This window comes from Hippoglossus stenolepis, chromosome 21, assembly GCF_022539355.2.
Source record: "Hippoglossus stenolepis isolate QCI-W04-F060 chromosome 21, HSTE1.2, whole genome shotgun sequence".
Taxonomy (NCBI): Eukaryota; Metazoa; Chordata; class Actinopteri; order Pleuronectiformes; family Pleuronectidae; genus Hippoglossus; species Hippoglossus stenolepis.
Genome location: NC_061503.1, coordinates 4,607,651 through 4,628,878, shown reverse-complemented (window position 1 = coordinate 4,628,878; position 21,228 = coordinate 4,607,651). Strand labels below are relative to the sequence as shown.

The 21,228-nt window shown below is 41.9% G+C and overlaps 3 protein-coding genes and 1 non-coding gene across 6 annotated transcripts in view; 2 read left to right on the top strand and 2 right to left on the bottom strand.

Annotated features, from left to right (window-relative positions):
• Window positions 1-1,016: 1,016 nt before the first annotated feature.
• Window positions 1,017-4,532, bottom strand: mrpl58 (mitochondrial ribosomal protein L58). The gene is made up of 6 exons (XM_035144895.2): window positions 4,355-4,532; window positions 2,817-2,841; window positions 2,664-2,723; window positions 2,386-2,468; window positions 1,251-1,420; window positions 1,017-1,166 (listed from the first exon to the last, which is right to left on the bottom strand). The coding sequence occupies exons 1-6, from the start codon at window positions 4,514-4,516 to the stop codon at window positions 1,082-1,084; spliced, it is 585 nt and encodes a 194-aa protein (XP_035000786.2). The 5' UTR covers window positions 4,517-4,532; the 3' UTR covers window positions 1,017-1,081.
• Window positions 4,533-5,029: 497 nt separating this feature from the next.
• Window positions 5,030-5,101, bottom strand: trnaq-cug. Its single transcript has one exon. It is a non-coding gene; the product is annotated as a tRNA-Gln (tRNA).
• A 218-nt stretch (window positions 5,102-5,319) lies between these two features.
• daglb (diacylglycerol lipase, beta) lies at window positions 5,320-14,158 on the top strand. The gene is made up of 15 exons (XM_035146212.2): window positions 5,320-6,077; window positions 6,173-6,324; window positions 6,963-7,137; window positions 7,224-7,491; window positions 8,203-8,325; window positions 8,416-8,543; window positions 8,776-8,902; window positions 9,052-9,135; window positions 10,223-10,300; window positions 10,399-10,479; window positions 10,938-11,065; window positions 11,610-11,678; window positions 12,050-12,122; window positions 12,234-12,487; window positions 13,072-14,158. Exons 1-15 carry the CDS (start codon window positions 5,983-5,985, stop codon window positions 13,265-13,267), a joined length of 2,031 nt encoding a protein of 676 aa, XP_035002103.1. The 5' UTR covers window positions 5,320-5,982; the 3' UTR covers window positions 13,268-14,158.
• Window positions 14,159-15,164: 1,006 nt separating this feature from the next.
• The window catches only part of spag9b (sperm associated antigen 9b), a 39,253-nt gene continuing 33,189 nt past the window's right edge, over window positions 15,165-21,228 (top strand). For 2 of the 3 annotated variants that reach the window (XM_035145022.2, XM_047338245.1), the window contains exon 1: window positions 15,166-15,996. In XM_035145022.2, coding sequence (XP_035000913.1) covers window positions 15,697-15,996 — 300 coding nt within the window. In that variant the 5' untranslated portion in view covers window positions 15,166-15,696. Of the gene's footprint in view, window positions 15,997-21,228 lie in introns of all 3 variants that reach the window. The other variant, XM_035145020.2, reaches the window with a different exon arrangement.

Here is a 21,228-nt window from a genome sequence, read left to right as displayed (position 1 = left end):
CATGTGTACATAAGTATTAGTTACAGGAGCACTGGTTAGATACAAGTAGAGGAGTATTAAAACAAAGACTGCTATTATTATTATTATTATTATTATTATCATTCACTCTATGTATGCATATGATTTGAAGTTGGCGGTTCTGGAGAGATTTGATGTTAAAGGAATAGTTCACCCACAAAATGAAAATGCACTCATTATCTACTCACCACTACGCCAATGGAGGGGTCGGTGAAATGTTTGAGTCCACAAAACACTGCGGCGTTTCAGGGGTAAACAGTGCAGCAGCCGAATCCAATACAATTGAAGACATTAGTGACCTATCTTCAGACGCAATAAAACAACAGATAAAAACACAACATGCCTCCATACTGCTTGTGTGGTGTCATCCAAGTGTCTGCAAGCCCCGACATTCATATTCAACTCGTAACGAGTGGTTTTCCGCCTAAAAGTCCACCAGACGTGGCTAAGCTATTGGACTAAGCATTCCTGACCGTCCCTGAATGCACCTCGTCGGAAGCTATCAGCGTAAAACACGGTGTAAATGACGCCGCTTCAAGTCGAATATGAATGTCGGGGCTTGCAGACACTTGGATGACACCACATGAGCAGTATGGAGGCATGTTAGGTTGTTTATGTTGTTTTATTTATCTGAAGGACTCACCATTCACTTTAATTGTATTGGATTCTTCTCTTACAAAGTTTACCCCTGAGACTCCACAAGTGTTTTGTGGACTCAAACACTTCACCCACCCCTCCATTGGCATCGTGGGGAGTAGATAATGAGTGAATTTTCATTTTTGGATGAACTATCCCTTTAGATATTGAATTATTTGTGCAGCGACTGTACTTATTGTTCATATATAATCTGCCAAAAAAAGACATATATAAATATATGAAAGATGAATGAAATGTGAAGTCATCTACCTTCTTCCTTAAAGTCGTTAGAACAATTATCTGGGGTTTACAAGGAAAATTTGATTTTTTTTCCTACAGAATTAATGACAAAACACAGGAGATATAATTTCTAATGATATTATTATTGACAAAACAACGATGGGAGGTAGAAACAGCTGTAAATCAATTAGTCAAAATCCACTCGTCTGCTCTGCTTCATTGTTGAGTGAATCTTCTTCTGTTTGAGTCGCTCCTTGTTCCTCTTCTCTAACCTGCACAACGTATCTCACATTAGACACATTTACTATCAAGGTGAACAGAAAAAAACCCCAATGTGCTCTGATACGAGGTCATACCTGGCCGCCCTAACAGCTACGTCTTCTGCTGTTGGCTCATGTGGTTTCTTGCTAGCTTCAGCGATAATGGCGGAAATCTTCTGGACACAGTCTGAGAGGTTTCTGTGCTGACTCCTGCTCAGCTCGGAGGTCACCAGCAGCTCTCCGGCCTTATTGATGCGGTTATGGTTCTGTGCCAACAATGCAGAAAATGAGTATGTTTGCTCTTGATGGTTTCACAATGTACTGTAAAAGGTACAATAGAAAAAACAGCAGCAAATACAGATGTTATTCCGATACACACAGTACTTCAGACCTAATCCCAATAGAGATGCTGTGGAATAACCTCAACAGAGCCATTCACATCCAGTCTTAAGTCATAAGTATAGACAAACACAATGTGCTTAAGCTAATGACACACAGTTATATTTTTCATGTCTTTACTGAAATCTAAGCCACATTTCTTAGGAATATGGCAGTTCAATGTAAAGAACAATACTTTTCCCACCAACATTGTGAATGTTTGATGGACGTCTTCTGTAAAAACATGAAAATGTTGACTTGTTTGTGTTTTAGTAGGGACACACCTGGAAAGATTTTTTTAGGTAACACACATAAGTGTAACAATGCAGTTCTACAGCAGTATTGTGGTGAAGAATCCAATGTGCATTTTAATTCATTTCATTTTATTGTTACAGTTACTCTAAATCTTTGTACAGTTATTACCTGGCATGTATAGGCCTCCGGTGTCAATGTGGAGCATTTGGTGACGTCCTGTACCCCTACGTCCACTTTTAGTTGGACCCCTGCTCATAAGGGTGTGCCCCCCGCTTCACCTGTCCCCTTTCTAATGTTGTATTCAATGGGAGGGGTATGTGACAGTTCAAGTTTTTGTATGTCAGCCTTTCTGTCAGTGTTTTACTTGTGAGTCGAATCATATGCTAACCTACTTTTGTGTAGGGGATCCACATGTGTAAAAACGGATCAAAGGATTTATTTTTCACTTTGTTTGTCAGAATAAAGGGAGATTGCCTTCAAATGGTCTGGCCTTTCCATCAAATAAATCATAAAATAGATATCACTAGACTCCACTGGTTACACAGATGTCATCGATGGTTTGGACACTTTCCTGAAGCCACAACATTTAGAAACAAACCTTTTCAAAGATTTTCTGTCGCACGTCCTCTTGGATCCAGTCGGCTGTTTTCACGTGGAATCGAACCTCAGCTTTTGTGCTGACTGTGGATTGAGATGTCATCACACAGGACATATTAAACATTCACATACATAGAAGGATTATACTGTGCATGGCAGAACACATTCAAGAGTCAAGGCCTTGTGCACAGTTGTCAGGAGTCATATGTCGTTTCGGCTGTTGATATTATTATCTATCAAGGAGCAATTATTTTCAATAATAAAGGCAAACGTTTGAACCTTTATTGACATGTTGACCACCAGGACCACTGCTTCTGCTGTAAGACACGGTCAGACGATCTACGAGCAAGAAGGAGAATAAAAACACGGTTTAAAAAAAGCAAATGAAGTAACTTACTTGTTTTGTTTTGGTAAAAATAGATTTGTATTTACCCACTGGAATGTGCACTTGAGTGTCCTGAAAATAAAAAATGAATAAATAAAAATGTATTGCCCTACTGTACACAATACAGTTACAATTTTATGAATTTATTTGATTTTATTGATTTGTTCTTGCAGTCACAACGACAATCTCTGCAGGGCTGTGTATTGGAAATGATCTGGCTACATGTCACACATCATGATACAGGGGTTCTATTACACACATATGTACATTTTGAAATACTCTAAGCAGACAACATATTGCTAGATCTACATCTACTTTAAGAAAACTGTCAGGGTATAAAAAGACACAGGACTTTATGGATAAAATAAATTGTTACGATGGAGCTGAAGATTCACATGACTGACGACAGATTACAATTCTGTTTTCCAGCAGTCAGATACGGTGGCCCTGAAGTGCAAATCACTACAACAACTAATAAAATACGAAGGCAAATAAGACAATGTGTTCAGTCAGCCTTTCCTTCCTGTTGAAAAGACGGACCTCAGGTCAGCTCAAGCCTCGTAAATAGCAGGTAATCCCTGTGTCATTAGAAGTTAATGCTGTTGAGCTTTTATGTGTCATTGTGTTTGTTTGTCTGATGTGGCACAGGTCAGAGAAGAACCCATACAAGTTTGGTGCGGATCTAGATCATGGGGCGGATCCAGGAATACATTTTTCACTTTCTTTTATTTAATTTTTTTTTACATAGGGAATTTTTTCCTAATTGTCAGATAATGCATAATGGAATTTGATGAAAAAACAAAAACAAACCTGGCACATTTAGGGAACTGATATCTCTGAGTGTGTAAGGTTGGTGCAGCTTGATTGAATTTAAGGAGACGGTTGGGCCTTGGTGGAGGGCCATACTCTTCTGAGTGCCCTTCAAATTTGCTGATGTGTTTTGTGATTTGTTAACAATTACAAATTGACAGCGATAGACAGAGTATCACAAAACATAATATCACAACACTGAAGTGTATCAATGTTTTATCCAAGCGCTAAAAAACAGGTCAGCTGGACTTGAGTTGAGTTTCTTGTAGACGTTTCCCCTCTCATCCAAGAGGCTTCTTCAGTTCTGTCTGACTGCTGGGAGTCCCAGGTACCTGGATGACTGAGAATCTCCACACACGTATCAATGTTTTCTTATACTACTAAACCTTTGCAGTTTGGAAAGAGGAAAATCTGTATTATTGCAAATCCAGTATGTATAAATGTGCAGTTGTTTTCGCTCCTGCATTATATGTGTCTCAAGGAGCCTTTGAAACGATGTTGTGATGTAGCTGGGATGGACAATATCAGGAATGAGCAGGGTCAATGAATCCCTGCTAATAAAAAAAAAATACTTATGGTGTAACCACAATATTCTAGATGACTTGTTTTCCTGAATGAGGCTAAGACCTGGGTATGATACAGTACACAAGTTATGCTCTATATCTTTGACAGTCCAGATCATAGATGGCTCCATAAAGGCTTTTATATTACAACAAACTAATATTGTAACGTTAAAAAGAAGGCTGTTGTACCGAAGTAACGACCTGTCACTAACCTGTGTGTCGTCTGAATTTCGGCTCGCAAACCGAACACTCGTCTGTAACGTGTTGTTTGTGTCTCCTAATAAAACGGTGTCAGGTTTGATCTGCCGTGGAGTCACGTTTATTCCTGCGATGCGACAAAGTAAATAACACTGTCGCACCCTGGACGCCGCCATGTTGGTGTGACGTCATTTAGCGTTGGCCAATGAACAACTCTCCACTAAAGACACTGACAGTGTGAACACATTTTATTTATTTCTTATTAAATTAAATGTTCTGACAATATAAAAACAACTTAACCTCCTGAGACCCAGTAAAGTTATATCAGTTTTTACTGATATAAATGAAATACTGATGTAGTACAAGATCAAAAAAGTTAAAACTTTATTCACATTTCACTACATGTTCACTGTAGTGGACAACAAGATGGATATACCTATTAGAGATATCTAGTAAAATACAAATCCCCCAAAATGAAAATAAAAATCTAAAGATATTGTTAAGGGGCTTCTTAAAATTCTAAAGCATTAAATTAAGTTGAACAGTCGTTTTTGTTGGCTGCTTTCTTCTTTAGAACAAGGAAAGGCTTGTTTTCAAACATTTTTCTCTTGTAGATGAAAATGTGTAACTCTCGATGTTCATCATGACTCTAATGTGACGCTGTCAAAATTAGGAAAAACACAAAAGTCAGGTTCCACCGAGATTTGAACTCGGATCGCTGGATTCAGAGTCCAGAGTGCTAACCATTACACCATGGAACCGCTGTGCGTAAGCAGGATGAGGGAAATCTATATATTGAGTTATATATAGAGATAACACTTAAGTGGTAGACAAGTAGCAGGTTTTTAAATAATATTTTTTATTATTTTTTACACCTTCAAGAATGAAACCACTTTTAATCGCCTGATCCTAACCCGCCACGAGGAGCGACTTTTGTTACTTGCCTGTAGCGGAACGAAAAAAACGGAACTGTCATTTGGCGGTCTCTGTTGCAATCGGGTCTCACCGACGGTCAGACGCTTTACAGAGAAACAAAACAAACCAGCGCCTCTGTTTAACCATTTGATTGTATTCAAACACCTAGAACCACCAGGTAGCGTTGGGTAAGAAGCCAGACGTCGGTATATAAATAGATAAACAACAGTAGCCTTTGTCGAGCGGGATTAACGATCATTTTCTCAGAATAGCTTAAGAGTATTTTTAGCGAGAAAGCTAAACGTTACGAGATAGTCACGCGACGGTGTACAGTCTGCTAGCTGTCGTAAACCACGTTATCTAACCAACATTATCCAGCATTAGGCAAGTTATCTATTGGTTGTCAGGTCGTTACCATCTTAGACTCTGACACCCAAAACCAAATAGGCAACGATAGCCGAAACCCGCGCTACAGCTGCCCAACGCTAGCGTGTAGCTTACACTGCAGGCAGGAGTCATTTTTCGTTGATTGGGCAACATTTGGAAAGTAGAATGTGATAAACGTGGGTACGGCTCGTTTCCCACCAGTGTAGCTCCTGCTGCTGCTTCGGCGGTGAAGTCATGTATGACGTGAGCTGCCCATTGCTCAACAGCATCCTGCCCACTTTGTAGCGGTGGAAAGGTTTGGTGCCCATCGCCGGGAGATTTCGCCTCGTTCAGCGGCAACATGCCTGGAATGGTGGTGTTCGGTCGGCGCTGGGGGATCGCCAGTGACGACCTTGTTTTCCCCGGTTGCGTTGAAATGTTCGTCCGTGTGCTGTGGTATGTTGCTTACCCTCATACGTGGTTTTTACAGAGGAGCAATAATAATAATAATCATGCTGATAATACTCATTGACTGAACTGTTTCTCCTCAGGTGGATCGGCACTGTGATCCTCTACACTTACCACAGGGGTAACTTCGATTGTAACGGTCGAGGAGTTCTTCACACCTACCTGGTGGGACTGTTGGTTGTGCTCGGGCTCATCATCCTGTCATTATGGGCTATTGTCTATGTCAGTGGCCAAGGTAAATCAATTGTCCTCTAAATTACATCTTGTGAGCACAATGTTTAAAGGTGATTAGACTGAAAATCTTGCCCACATCAGCAATAGTGTCTGTAACAGGTTATTCTGGGTTATGCAATGGAGGAAGTTAGACAGTGGCTTCTTTACACAACCTTTAAGAAACTTTCGGGAGACGATGACACACACACACACACACACACACACACACACACACACACACACACACACACACACACACACACACACACACACACACACACACAATGTACACACGTGCCATTTTTCATATTAATGCAGCTGTAAACTTAAATGCATGAACTGTCAGTGCATTTTTAAAGGATAAAGGAGACACCTATACTTTACAGTTTATACTGTATTTTCATCGTAGTGGAATATCAAGTTCCGGTCAGCTAAGCAATGCAATAAGAGCAATAAGTACATAAAAGAGCTCAATATAAAAAGAAAAAAAAATCAAATGCAATACTATATACACGAGAGGATGCAATTGTAAAACGGCAGCACATCGATAAAATGAATTTGAATCATTAATTTACACTTATATCCTTTGCAACGTCATAATCTTCAGCTGCACTACAGCGTATAAAACATCCGTCAGTGATGTCTATGATCATTTCCCAGGAACCATCACAAACCCTGGCCCGCGACGCTCTATCCCTGCACTGGTGTACCTGCGAGCTCTTCTCTACATTCCTGAGCTAGTGTGGGCCTGTATGGGAGCCGTCTGGGTGTCTGACGATAGCAAAGGCTGCGATCTTGCCACAGTGGGTTCTGTCATCGCAGCAGTGATTGCCAGGTGGGTTGTGACGTCATGATGATGATGATTTTAGAATTGGTCGAAAAGTGTTTTGAGACATCATCTTCCTATCTTCATCACAACAGCTGGATCATCCTGCTCTTTACGGCGGTTGGCGTGCTGTTTGTGTTTGACCCCCTGGGTAACCCACGTCCTCAGCCCCCTGCCATGGAGCCTCTGGGAGTGCGAGACATGGAGAGCACCGAGGGCACCCAGTTCTTCTCCACAGCTCGCTCCCTCGCCATCAAGGTGTGGGAGAGCAGGCTGCGGCTCCTGTGCTGTTGTCTGCCGCAGGATGAAAGCCACCGAGCGGCGTTCTCCAGCATCTCCCAGCTCTTTAGCGGATTCTTCTCGGTAAGGGCTATCTTCACTTTTTGCCTTCTGCTACAACTGGCAGTTAGTGGGTTTGCAAACTTTGATAATATCTTTCTACTAATTCCAAAAATCGCAGTCTTTCTGTCTATTCCTTACATATTTCGAGAATCGTTCATGTTATCGGTTTCACACTTTACATTGGTATTGTTAAGGGCCCAAGGAGGTGCCGAATCGAATTCGATGCCATTTGGACATGCTATACTTTCAATATTAATAAACTTTAAATAAACAGGTGACCAGCGCTCTGTAGCAATGGAGGCTAGGACTTATCAAAATAAGTTGTTTATCACGACTACAGCACATTCACAACTACGGCATTGACAACTGATTCTCCAGTTCAGGGTTCTGCATACTGAGTTGAGTTTTACCGAACTTTGACAAAATAGGTGAACAGCACTTTGTGCTGCAAAGGTGGCACAGCTCCAGGGATCTGTGTTCTGAGTCCTGCAGCCGGTCTGTTCTCTCTGTGGCTCAATTACTGCAGGTCACTTTTACAGTTTCAGAAATAAATCTGCAACCAGCATCACCACTGGCCAAACAAACAGCCCATTCTGAACAGGCAGGTTTTCAACAGGCACCGCACTAGTAATATATAATACACAGAGAAAGATGAAATCAAATCGTTTGAAATGTAAAGTAACTGATAATGCCACAAAACTCATTATAATATGTGATCTGTGTGTGTGACAGGACACAGATCTGGTCCCCAGTGACGTAGCAGCTGGTTTGGCTCTGCTGCACCAGGAGCAGGATAAAATGGAGCTAAGCAGGGACCCAGACGAGATAGTGCCTCACAGTCCATCCTCTCCCATTGTAAGTACCAGAGCCCGTCAGTCATGTAGCTGCACTAGACATCTGACCTGACGTCAGTTTTTACTGTAACTTGTCTTTTATTGTTTGAAGGGAGAAGATTTGGAGACAGAGTTGGAGAAAGCAGCTCACTGGATGCAGTTTGCTGCAGCAGCCTATGGCTGGCCGCTGTACATTTTCTCCAATCCCCTCACTGGGCCCTGCAAACTCAGTGGAGACTGGTAAGATGTACTCTTTCTTATTTGAATCAGTGGGACCCAAATGTCAAACCAGAGGAGCTACCAGGTTAGATTAGTTAAACCTGCTTTATTATAATAATCTTACAAATGATTTATACAGCAACAGGGGTCATCATTGTTAAAAGTATCTCTCTTTTTTTTTTGTCTTGTAGACAGAGATAAAGGTTAATTAAGTCTCAGGATGGTAACTCACTTTTGTGTATGTGTGTTACAGCTGTAGGAGTCGTGCAGCTGAGTATGACATCGTCGGAGGAGACCACCTGGGCTGTCACTTCTCCTCCATCCTGCAGAGCACTGGTTTGCAGTACAGAGACTTCATCTACGTCAGCTTTCACAACCAGGTAGGAATTACACAAGTCCCGCCCCCTGGCAGGATTACTTCTCTGAGTTTTAATTCTAGAGGTCACTACCCCTCTGCCAGTGTCAATGTACCTCAAACTGTGGGCTCATAGTCTGTTGATCATCTAAACAAGCAAGTTTTTTTTTGCAGATCTATGAGATCCCCTTTTTCGTGTCTCTGGATCACAAGCAAGAGGCCATCCTGGTGGCCATCAGAGGAACACTGTCACTGAAGGTGAGTTGGAACTAGATGATATCTTACTCTGTAAAATGTTCTTTTCATATGTCTTCTTTTGGTTTGATGTATTAAACTTAGTGTTGTTAGAACAAATACTGGGTTCTGTCATGTGAAAACGTGAGAGGGGGATTTAGATAATTTTCCTTTCTCTGTAATGACATCGGTGGGACCTTTTGTAATGCATGCTCTTGCCCTCCCATTTACTCTTAATATTCAGTATCACATGCCTGTTTGTACGATGACTGAGTAGTGTCTAAATAGAGTGATAAATATAGGTGCCATTTGGTCTACATCTCCTCCAGAGAAAAAGAGGGAAGTGAGAGTGAATAAGTGAGGGCATATGTGAGTGCATGTTTACACATCAAAACTGTGAAGGTTAAAGGTTTATTGTGGTTGACAATATTCAACAGAATTACCCAATTACATACCAATTACCTTGCTAAAGCTAAGTTAGGACTCCAGCAGCATCACACACTTTTGCGACAGAAATGTTGTATGCAGTAGAGGCCCTGGAGTTTCCTCTCGGCCAAGACCATGGATGTCTCGAGCCATCGGAACTGCTGGTACAGGCGGCAGTTTCGGTCAGTGGTTCAAACGGTGCGTGTGCGTGTGAGTGTGCGTGTGCGAGTGAGAGAGAGATCTGAGGGTCAGGAGAGGATAGGGAACGTCTCAGAATGGCAGACGATGTAGTGGATTAGGGGTTTAGTTTCAGAAAAGGAGGGCAGCTTTCCAGATTTCCATTCATGAGCGGCCGCATGTAGCAGAGGGCCGCCCGCCTTTCATGAGAGGGTGTTACCCTTTTTAAATATTTATAAATGTCATGATGGAGAGATGTCCCAAACAGCTGACTCTATAAGAATGGGCCCTGTTAGGTCCCTAACCCGAACCCTGAAACACTAGGTGGCGTTATGAGCCATGTTCAACCCATAAATGAAGATTTTTTTATAAATTTGTTAAGAAATGTGATTTTAAAACCAGCGTCAATGTATTTGATCAAAGAACAGTCATATAATTTAGTTAAACAAATTCACCTGCAGTGCCACTTTCTCAGTGCATTGTGTATCTCGGTGTTTATGTCTTGCAGGACGTCCTGACAGACCTGTCTGCTGAATGTGAGAACCTGCCTATAGAAGGAGTGATGGGAGCCTGCTACGCTCACAAGGTAAATGCCCATTTCTTTGTAGACAGTCCTCATGTCTTAATGTGTAATGTGTGTTTCAGTAGAGAGTAATGCTGCTGTCCCCCCCCTGACTAATGCAGGGCATGTACCAGGCGGCCAGTTACATCTACAAGAAGCTGGTCACGGATGGCATCCTGAACCAGGCCTTTTCCGTCGCACCGGTAAGAAGTGACGCTGAGGCTGGGAGCTGCGTTTCAGCCACAGAGGGCGTCGTCATGTTTTATTTCAATTGGACCCCTGCTGGCAAATCCTATTTGGAGGAAATGAGATGTTATCAATTGGACCAGTTTACAGGGACGGTGCAGCTGAGACTGGAATGAAATGACACCTTAGCCTGAACTAAGACACACATAATATCCAAATCTTGTCTATGCTAAATCAATTATCTCGATGAACTAGTGTGTCCATTTGTTCAGATATTTATGTTTTATTTCAAATTGAACGTGTCGAAGCAGAAAACTAAAAACACACAGGCCCAATTTTCTGTGTGTACAGGCTTGTTATTAAATTGTGATATTTCCTGTTTATTGTCAAGAGCATCAGATTTGCAGAGAAAATGGAATCGTGAATAATCTTCTGAATAACTATCCTGTGTGTTTGCTCGTTCTTGTGTTTGCAGGAGTATAAACTGGTCATCGCTGGTCACAGTCTGGGCGCTGGCACAGCTTCACTGCTGGCCCTACTCCTGCGCAACTCCTTCCCCAACCTGCAGTGCTACGCCTTTTCTCCACCAGGGGGACTCCTGAGGTAAGGACAGCTGGGAGAGTACAGTCTGAAGCTGGGTCAGATTTTACACAAAGTTTGGCAAAAGAGTACATCAACATTGAATAGCAATCCTGTCAGTGCATTCACACAAATCAGACAACAGTTATACCGAAAATAATTTATAGAAGAAGAAATATACCGAATGAAATGTACAGGTGTAACAAATGAAAACTGTGAGATGGCTTATTGTGTAATTTGATTTAAGGAACAACAAAAAACATGTAAGGTGCTATTGAATGTAGACATACACATGTAATCTAGATGTATAATGATAACATAGTAATAACACAGTTGTATTTTACAACAACAAATAAATAAGTGTAGGCATACACATCGGAAATACCTCTGATACCCGACAGTATCAGAGGTATTTCCGATGCTGACATCAGTATCAGAACATCTCTAGTTGGAATTAATAGACACGTAACTATTGTTAACAAATGTACTTGTTGTACTCTCTGTGTTCATTGTTGAACTCTCCTTCCAATTTGTTGTGTTTTCTTTTGTGTCTTTTCTTCCTGTGCAGTAAAGCCTTAGCTGATTACTCCAAGGACTTTGTGGTGTCTGTCGTGTTGGGAAAGGATCTGGTTCCCAGGTAACACTGATGCCTTCAACTCCTCATATAGTTCTTAGTTATTCCGTTGTGTTAAAATGAATCATGAGTAAACATTGTGTGTTGAAACCTGCCAGTTTCTTGTAGCAGTTTCTTGTGACATTGTGCATCACTGAAGGTAAATCCGTATTAGCAGCACTGCAAACTCATGTCTCCCAAAAAAGGCCAATATGAATGTGCTGTGGTGCACAGACTATTATAGACTGCTGTGTGATGGAGATTCTATATTTGGCTCTGCCCTGTTATTACAGAAGGAGAGTATGACTCGCATGTTCCTTTTTTCTCTGCTGCATTTGCCCTTTGCACTATTCCCTCGATGTGTTAATCATTCTGTTCTCTTTGTTTATGCACAGGCTCAGCATTCCTAACATGGAGGATCTGAAGAGAAGGATTCTTAAAATAGTTTCAAACTGCAATAAGCCCAAAGTAATAACCATTCAGTGCAGAGTCATGTATTGACATCTTCTCACAACAGTAAACACAGTTTCGCTGTATCTTATTTTAATTTATTTGTGTTTTTTCCTGTCTGTGTCTCAGTACCGGATCCTGCTGCAGGGGTGTTGGTATGAGCTGTTTGGAGGAGACCCGGACGATTTCCCCACGGAGATGGACAACAGGAGGGAGGAGGAGCTCAGCCAGCCGCTGCTGGGGGAGGAGTCACTGATGATTCGCCACTCATCATCCTATCAGAGCCTTGCATCCGATGACTCGCCTGCCCACAAGGCGGCTTATTTACCCCTGTTCCTACCTGGACGCATTCTGCACATCACAGATGACGGGCCGTCGCGGAGGTATGTCTTTAAAGGTCTTTTTGTCGGTCAATCGAAAAATTATTCATAATTTATAGGCTTAGATAAGTCCTGCTGTGCTCCTCCTCCTTTAGCAGTGGTGCTAAGGCCAGGATGCACAATGGTGCTCCAGCTAAATATTGTCACACTTGAGGATGTGAGCATTGTCCCTAAAAATGGTAACTTCAGACATGTACTGAAAGAAGCAAGCAGGCAGGCCAACCTTACTGCATAACTGAACCTTTGTCAAAACTCGCTATTTTAAGAGTGTATTGTATGCTCTGGAGATTTGTTGATGATGTTTCACACAGCGAGAGGGATTTTTAAAACAGTAACATGAAGATAGAAGAAATTTGGAGGAACATGCCTCGTGAAATACATGACACCACATGACATGAAAACCAAATGACCAAAAATATTTTAACAAATATTTCTAAATGGATGTTTTTTTTTACTGTTGGTTGAACATCACCCCCTCCCCAATATTCGCATACAGTATAAACTAAATTCAAGATGTGTATCAGCGTCTGACGGGAAGAGGACGTGTCACCAAAGTTTTTTTTCTTTCTTTCTCTGCCTCTCTTCAGATCCTGTTTTTCCCAGGTCAGGTACCGCGCTGAGTGGTCCAATGAAATGGCGTTCAGGAGCATTCTGATCAGCCCCAGGATGCTTTCGGATCACATGCCTGACGCTGTGCTTCGAGCGCTCAACAGTCTGACCAGCGAAAGGCCCTTCTCCCTCTGCCCGTCGTCTCGCAACGTCAGCCAGCACAACACTATCTGACGTGTCCCAAACACACTGACTCCTTGTCCTGTCTGCTAAGCCTACTCCTGTATATAACCGTGTAGGTCCCAGGTCTTAATATCAGGCTTTTAAGTATATACATTTGGAGTTGATTGTAATGAAAAATGGAAACACATGAAAGATTTATCTGTTGTGATCTGCATGAATGAAAAGCAACATGCTGGAGCACCAGGACTTGATTGTTAAATTGCACTTTTAATTATTTGATGTAAATAATTTGTTTTCTCCCAGCTCTCTGAGTTACTTCAAGAGCAAACCATGCCATGATCTTTGAATGTGCATTGTGCCGTTGTAGTGTAATGTCAGTGTTCATCTTATGTTTGTGTGTGTGAGTGTTGTATGCATGGTGGAGGCTGCCCCCCCCTCCTCGTGCACGCAGCAGTGTCGGCTCTGGTCTTCCTTAAACGTGGAGATGACTGAGGAGCAGCCTCATTCTGTATGTGAGGATGTGGAGGTAACTCTCACCTCCACATGTGGACTTCAGCTTCATGTCTCCATTGTATTAGCAACTGTGGTTAGTCCGTCCTGTGTTTAACCTCTTGAGACATCAGGGTGAACAGTGCCTATGCATTACAGAAAAAGTCAGAATTGTTTTTCAGAAACTCTGAAGAGTGCCGTGTGTTTACAGTAAGTTGTTCTGCATTTTCTCCAATGCAGTTTGAATCGTGCACAGTGTGTGGTATAAACATGATAGATGTAAGTCGTAGAAAGATTGTTCATTTTGTGGAAGCCTGTTTACTTGCCATGGATATTGCATCTTTTATTTCAGGTAATATATTTAAGTTTCAATAAACTGATGCCTGCATAACTATTTCACATCCTCAATGAAATGCGTTGGACTCCTTGGTGCAAATAAATGCTTCTCCTGAAGTGCTCTTCATCTGTTTATTATTGCCTCCGCCAAGGAGGTTATGTTTAGTCTTTTTTTGGTCACTTATTTAGCAGGATTACTCAAAAACTACTGGATGGATTCCCATGAAACCTGGTAAAAGGATGTGGAATGGGTCAGGGAAGAACATTACATTTCACTGCATTTTGGGGGGTGAATCCAGGATTTTTTAATTTCAAATTTTCTTTAATATTCCACAAACGTCTGTATGTGGACCACATATCTCAAGAACCTGTAATCTAATGGCCTTCACACTTGGCATGTGAGCCAAAACAGCAAAGTCAGCAATAATATCTAGCCCACCGGCTCATTGTGATAATTGAGTATTTTGTGATGATCGCTGCCAGGAGTTTCATCAGGGTTTCATCAGGGGTCTGTTGGCCCTCGGTGGAGGTATGGGCTCTACTGAATGCCATACTAGCTCTCTTCCTAAAAGGATGAAAACAAAAATATGATCTCAGTGAAAACAACCTGTTGAACCTGTGGAATAATGAGTAACCTTCTAAAATCCTAAACAGTGAGATTAATCTCCAGACTGAAGCCATATGAGTCAACAGGACGGGGCGTGGGAACAGTTATGAAATATTGTCAATGAACAGATCTCTATGGATTAGTTTGCCTTACATCCCTCTTTAGTATGTTACGTCACCGCGACGTCCCGTCACTGACATGTGACACATTCAGGTGTTGCTCGTAAGCTCCTGTTTCAGAGGTCGGACATGGTTAAATTCCAATGCGGATAGTTTATGTACACAGTATTAGGAGTTGGCCTCAACAACAGATTCCTACTGTTGCCTGTGAACAAACGATCGGTCTGAATGACTCCTTGTGAGAGAAATGAGCTCTAAACAATAACTTTATTTTTATCTACCAGGGCGGTGAATGTGACACATGACAGCAGCACATGCCCCGATTTGACGTGTGTTATTTACGATGTTTTCTTAATGGGTAGATGGGTGATGATCTCCGCCCCTCAAACGTCACACAGCAGAAATGTATGAGAGCAACAGGTCAGGGGGAAATTATTCTCTCAGTTTATTTACTACAGAGCTGGTAGCGTCCATCTGTTGTGCTTGATGTCACTCGGTAACATCGCTGTGCTGTTGCGCGTCTATTGCGTTTAATGACTCGTAGCTTTTTGAGAAAGCATCGTGTTCTCTGCGGCGCTAACTACTGAGAGGTGTCCACTTTCCCGACAGCGCGTGAAGGCACCGGCAGGATCATCTGTTGGACAGGGAAACTCATCAGGAGCCAAGTGAAGACTTTCCAGTGTCGCTAGCTCTCGGGCTAGCAGCTGTAAACTCAGCCGTCCACACACACGAGACTTTCTCAAATATAGATATATAAAGTGTGAAGTCGTATCTGGACGACAAACAACATGCGAGCGAGGTTTTAGGAGCAGTTTTTTTTTTGTTGCGCCCCAAAGTGAGAAGGCGGACAGGACAGCCGCTGGCCAGCTGAAGCTCGCGGCTAGCTCGCCAACGTTAGCCGGGGGAGAGCGGAGCGGAGCGGGGTGAAAATGGAGCTGGACGACGTGGTCCTGTACCAGGACGACTCGGGCGACTCTGCCATGATGTCCGAGCGCGTCTCCGGCTTGGCCAGCTCCATCTACCGCGAGTTCGAGCGGCTCATCGAGAGGTACGGCGAGGACGTGGTGAAGGAGCTGATGCCGCTGGTCGTCGCCGTGCTGGAGAACTTGGACTCGGTGTTCGCTGTCAACCAGGAGCAAGAAGTGGAGCTGGAGCTGCTGAAGGAGGACAACGAGCAGCTGGTCACCCAGTACGAGCGGGAGAAGGCTCTGAGGAAACACGCCGAGGAGGTGGGTGCACCAACACAGCCGCCAAACTAATTCAGACCCCGGATTACAGATTAACAACCGCGTTCTGCACTTTGATTCGAAGCCTGGACGCGGAACCCCATTCCCAAATCTGGCAATTAACTTTCGAGATTCTTATCATCTCCATATCAAATCTCATTAACTGCGAATTAAGTGTATTTTTATGAAATCTATAACTCGTTTTTTAATTCGGCATTCCTACACACCCCTCAAAGTACACAACCTTTGTGTAATTGCGGTTTACAAACGGGTAACAGAGTCTTTCTATGTCACACGGGGGCAAACATTACGCGATAATATACAATCAGTGGAAAGAATCACAGTTGGATGTGCTGAGGTTTCTAAAAAAAGTGATCACACACACATCAACAGTGCTGAAGAACAACCTGTACCACTGCACTTGGACTGTGTGTCAACACGGGTGCTGCTCTCTGGGACAGCCTGGATGATTTCACACACCACTTGTAGTTTAGCTTGTTATACCTCAACAGTGATTTGCAGTCACGCCTCGGGTATTTGCAAAGCAGCCACTGATTTGGTTTTGAAGCACTGGCTTTGTGTCACTCCCCCCCCCCAAACTAATGCAGCACGTGAATCCCAGTGATCAAGTCTAATCACAGTCTCACAGATAGATAGATCCTATTTGTTGTCATTGCACAGAGCACAGCAAGGTTATTTTCCGCAGTCCAGGGAGTGGATTCACACGGCAAGCAAAGTAAAAAGAGAATTGACTAAAAGAAAAAGAGTCATTCGTATAAATATTCTTTTCAAATATTCTTATAAAAAGACAGAATCATCACATACATTGCACAAGACTTCACATGCGGATACATTATTGCAGGAGCCATGTCACTTCATTCAACCGCGTCATACATACTCTTATGGGTAATTCCCTTATCACTTCCCCCCTGCAGTCCTCTCTATTTCTGTACAGAAATATGTTTTCTGTAGTTGTGGCAGTTCTGAGATGAAACTTAATTTTAGTTGTTTGTATTGGTTTTAGACGAAGGCCCACTGCCCTGTATGAAAATTGTGGAGATGCTGTATAGAAGTAATCTGACCAAATATGTAACAGCACTGTGATGTCCTTGCTGCTCACTTTCCCTTTATTTCATTGGGAGCGAGTGCAGACTTTGAGCTGTGTAATATATTGTCACTATAAAGGGCAATCTGAGAGTGCATACCTCTGCCATATTGCACATGCATCTATTGTGTCAGATACACATACCCTGTACACAGAAATGTTCTGCTAATTGTTTGCATTAAACACAGGCAAAATATCAATTCTTTAATACAGTTGGAAGGAATATTTGTGACTGTACAATAACCAAATAAAGATCACCCCCATAAAATACATATTTTGATTCACAAAATCTGGAATCAATGTCCAGATCCTGACAAAATTTCACCTGTTTATATTGGCACTCTAATGATGTCCACATTAAGAAGAAGCTCCATTATTTCTAGGGAAATTCATCAAAATGTGGAATAAAATGCCGTTTTCGCAACTTTAAAGGAAGTGAAAAATCTCCTGGATCCGTCCCCTGAACTGGATTCACACAATAATTGATTGGGTTCTTCCCTGACCCGTAACACATCCTTCCTACTTCCTTCTAATGCTATTGTTTTGGGACTTTCCCGCTTAATTCCTCCTGACCGTCATGCAGTTTTGGTGCTGTCTCTTGCTACATCAAAATGTTCCTCCTCACAAAGAGATCTGCCATAAGTCTTGAATTCACAGACCAAACGCATGTGTAGAATCTGTAGCAAGAGGTCCACTGATTGCATGTTTTTTTTCTTTTCTGCTAGACTACCAGGACAAACATAACTCTCAACTGTGCTCCTGTAAATACATGTCATCATGTTTCCCTCACACTCAGACTAACACCACCTATTGTTAGCAATGAGTGATGAGTTCCCTCTTATCCAAATATATATGCAGATCTCGCTGACTGTACTGGAACAAAAACTTGCCCACACTAACAATGCTATGATAGATGATGATACAATGATAAAGATTGCAATGTGTCTCACAGGAATCATTAAAGTTAAGTCATTGGTTAAACATTTTTTGGGGGAAGTAACAAATAGATGGCAAAAGGCAATAAAACCTTAAACAATGAATGTTTAACCACAGACCTAAATCAAGTGAAATTAGATCGAAAATAGCTATAAATGCAGATTTGAAATAGATTAAAAATGTATTATTATTACATTTATTGAAATAAATCTTGCTGTTTATCAAGTGTATGTCATTATCTTGCCTCGAAAGAACTCAGAAATGAAGTGACAGCAGTCTGTTGCTTAGTGAACCTTTAACCTGTGCTGGCAAGTGTAGTGACCTGACAAAACTGCAGTTTATAGATCTTTCCATCCAGGAGGTGATAGACTCTGATGTAACTGCACATAGCTGTACAAAATAAATTAACTAATGTGAGTATTAATTACTTCTTAATGTTTTAATATGGCTTAAACTTTGTCCAATATTTGCATGCTTTTGTTTTGAAAGTAATATTTGGAATGCTCTTCGGTGACTGCTGCTGTGACTAAACCTCCCCGCTGAGTCACTTACAAAAATAATTTGATCACTGTTGACGGTTACATGTGTTACGTTCATGCAGTAAGACCTTGAATTTATGTTTGTTATTTTCAGCTCAATTCAGACTTTATGACAAATATGTTTCCTGAAAATACTGACAGGACGTTGAACTTAAAGCTAGGATTGTTAATCCTAGAAAAAATAGCAAGAGCAGGCTACACTTTGGAAAAAAATGCAACCGATACAACCCAGCCCCTCCCCTCAACCCTCCCGTCAAAGCTAAGCCCTGAAAACACATGTAAGCACACTGCATGACAACTGCTAGAAGACGACTGTTCAGTGACTTGCTCCCTAACTTCTGGCCATCGTCTCTGCTTCAGCGGTATATGTCTCTCCAGCTGAAGACTCTGGTCATGTGCAGTGAGAGCACGGGCAGGGTACATGCAGGCAGGCAGGTCTGTTAGACACAGACAGGTATGTCAGCCAATCATTACATTTCGGTATGAATGAAATGATTGGTCGTGTTTATTAAAGTCCTGCCTGAGCCACAGATGCCAGCTTTTTTTCTTTCTTTTTTCCCAGACATCTTTCACAGGATTTCACCAAACACGATAAAGTGTTTCAGAAACAAATTAATAACCCCACCTTTTAATAAAACCAAATCCAAAATGCATGTCTCAATGAATTTTATTTAGTTGTGATTTGTGCTTTAAAGCTGTAACACACATCACTTCTTCTCTTAATCCTCCCTGGTCCTCATGTTAGGGCATTATACCAACAAGCAGCCCCTCATTCAGCCATCTGTACTGCAAGGGGTTTGCACTTAATCGGTCTTATTATTTTTCCAGCCTTCTTACACGTCTAATCCCAGCCAAATCAGTGGTGGCCAACATCGTTTAGACTGGAAACAGGATTAAAATATTACAGAACAGCATACAGTAGATCTAACAAGTAGATAAATATCAGGATTTGGACGTCACAGCCTGATATGTTCATGTGCGGTTGTAGTTTTCTAGTGGTTGACATTCGATTTGACAGTTAAATGTTGAATTACAAGCACAACAGGTCACACAGCAGTGTGTTAACAGTGTAAGTCGTGTTGTAACATGTTACCACAGCTTTTACATACACCAGTGCACATGGGATTTGCCATTGGTATGTTAGGGGCTCATTGTTTTTTTCCCCTTTGGCTCCTGTGTGTTAAATACCTCAGTCAGGCAGCCACTTAGTTTTCATGTTGCTGTGATCAGTATTATTGTCATGGTGACATGATGTCATAGGTCTTGTCCTTTAACTTGACATCCTCTCTGTAGTTGAGGTCAGCTTCTGTGCATGTCAGCACAGGAACTTGAATAAAAAGTCATAATTCAGGATGTTGTATTTATGGCGATAGTGTGTTGTGACTGTACTGAGAGAAGTTAATACACAGAACAGTTAACTTCCCCAGCCATTCCATTCAGTTCTGCACTGTGGCTTGTTAGGGTGTGACTTTGTTTTTGTTATATGTGTGTCACCACCTCGTTTTCTTTGTGTGTATCAATACATATTTGACAGTTGTTTCTTTAGCATGCAAACTAAAGCAAATTTACCAGGGGTTCCCACATTTCCCCACAAAAAGTACAATTAACAGTAAAATCTTTACTCAACACTCAGAAGCTTTGTGCAGACATATCTTACAGATGAAGACATCTTACTTGTTGAACAATATGGGCAGAATTGTAATGTTTTTTCTGGGTCGTGCTGTTTAAGTGTAAGTGTCTGCAGCCAATCCTCCACCAATGTTGTTTATACTACTGCTGCTGAATTCTCTTCAATAGGCATCCATCTGTACACTCCATTTCAGTCCAGTTTTATATTGACTACCAAATGCAGAAATCCACATCTAGTCCACGTACACAGGCCCTTCTATTTCGTCATTTGAAAATGTGTGTCAAAGTTGATACCATTTGCAAATCGCATGGTTAAACCATCGCAACAATGAAAGAAATTGATAACCCATTCAGACTGTTTAAATTGAACGTTTCCCCCTAATACCAAAACACTTTCTACTCGATGGAGGCAAATGAGTAGCCTGGCACACACTTGAATATTAAGCTTCTCATTTTGGCAAAAAGTCTCTGTTGATGCAAAGGTGCAGATTAATCCTACCAAACAAAAACAAAGCAAGACCAAGTCCTGCTTTTCCCTGCTCCAAGTCCAGAGGAATACGTTCTCTTAAGTAGTTTTTAGAGCAGTGTAGAGGAAAAGGCAAGGCAGGAAATACTTGAGGGAAAAAAACGCCACTTCCCTCAGTTCTTCTGTCCAGTGAGGGTTCGTCTGCTGACCTGCAAAAGACCACAGCCTACTTAGATAAAATGTCAGCTAATTGATTAGGGTCAATCTTTCCTCTTATTCATCCTAAGATTTGCTTTTTCAGTTTTCACATCAACACACGCACTCGCTCGTGGTCCTGTGGACCTAAATCTGCTGTGTTCTCACTTGGGCTCACTAGGACATTCTCTTGAGTTTGTACTAGGGTGTTGGAAGGAAGAACTTGGGAGAATGTCTCGAGCAACTGACTTGACTTTTGCATTCTCACAAACAGCCCTGGATAAATCCTGGAGAGGATCTGGAGTTGTCTGAAAGCAGCTTAAGACGTAAACAACACCACTGCTGAACATCATTAGTTGGCATTG

What these genes read in the sequence shown, in the direction of transcription:
- mrpl58 (XM_035144895.2), bottom strand. Translation starts at nt 4,516, where the DNA reads ATGGCGGCGTCCAGGGTGCGACAGTGTTATTTACTTTGTCGCATCGCA. An exon ending in TCAAGTGCACATTCCAGTGG is followed by an intron (nt 2,724 to 2,816) that starts GTAAATACAAAT and finishes TCTTGCTCGTAG; the next exon opens with ATCGTCTGACCGTGTCTTAC. An exon ending in GTAGCTGTTAGGGCGGCCAG is followed by an intron (nt 1,167 to 1,250) that starts GTATGACCTCGT and finishes TACGTTGTGCAG; the next exon opens with GTTAGAGAAGAGGAACAAGG.
- daglb (XM_035146212.2), top strand. Translation starts at nt 5,983, where the DNA reads ATGCCTGGAATGGTGGTGTTCGGTCGGCGCTGGGGGATCGCCAGTGAC. An exon ending in AGGCCTTTTCCGTCGCACCG is followed by an intron (nt 10,480 to 10,937) that starts GTAAGAAGTGAC and finishes TTGTGTTTGCAG; the next exon opens with GAGTATAAACTGGTCATCGC. An exon ending in CCACCAGGGGGACTCCTGAG is followed by an intron (nt 11,066 to 11,609) that starts GTAAGGACAGCT and finishes CTTCCTGTGCAG; the next exon opens with TAAAGCCTTAGCTGATTACT.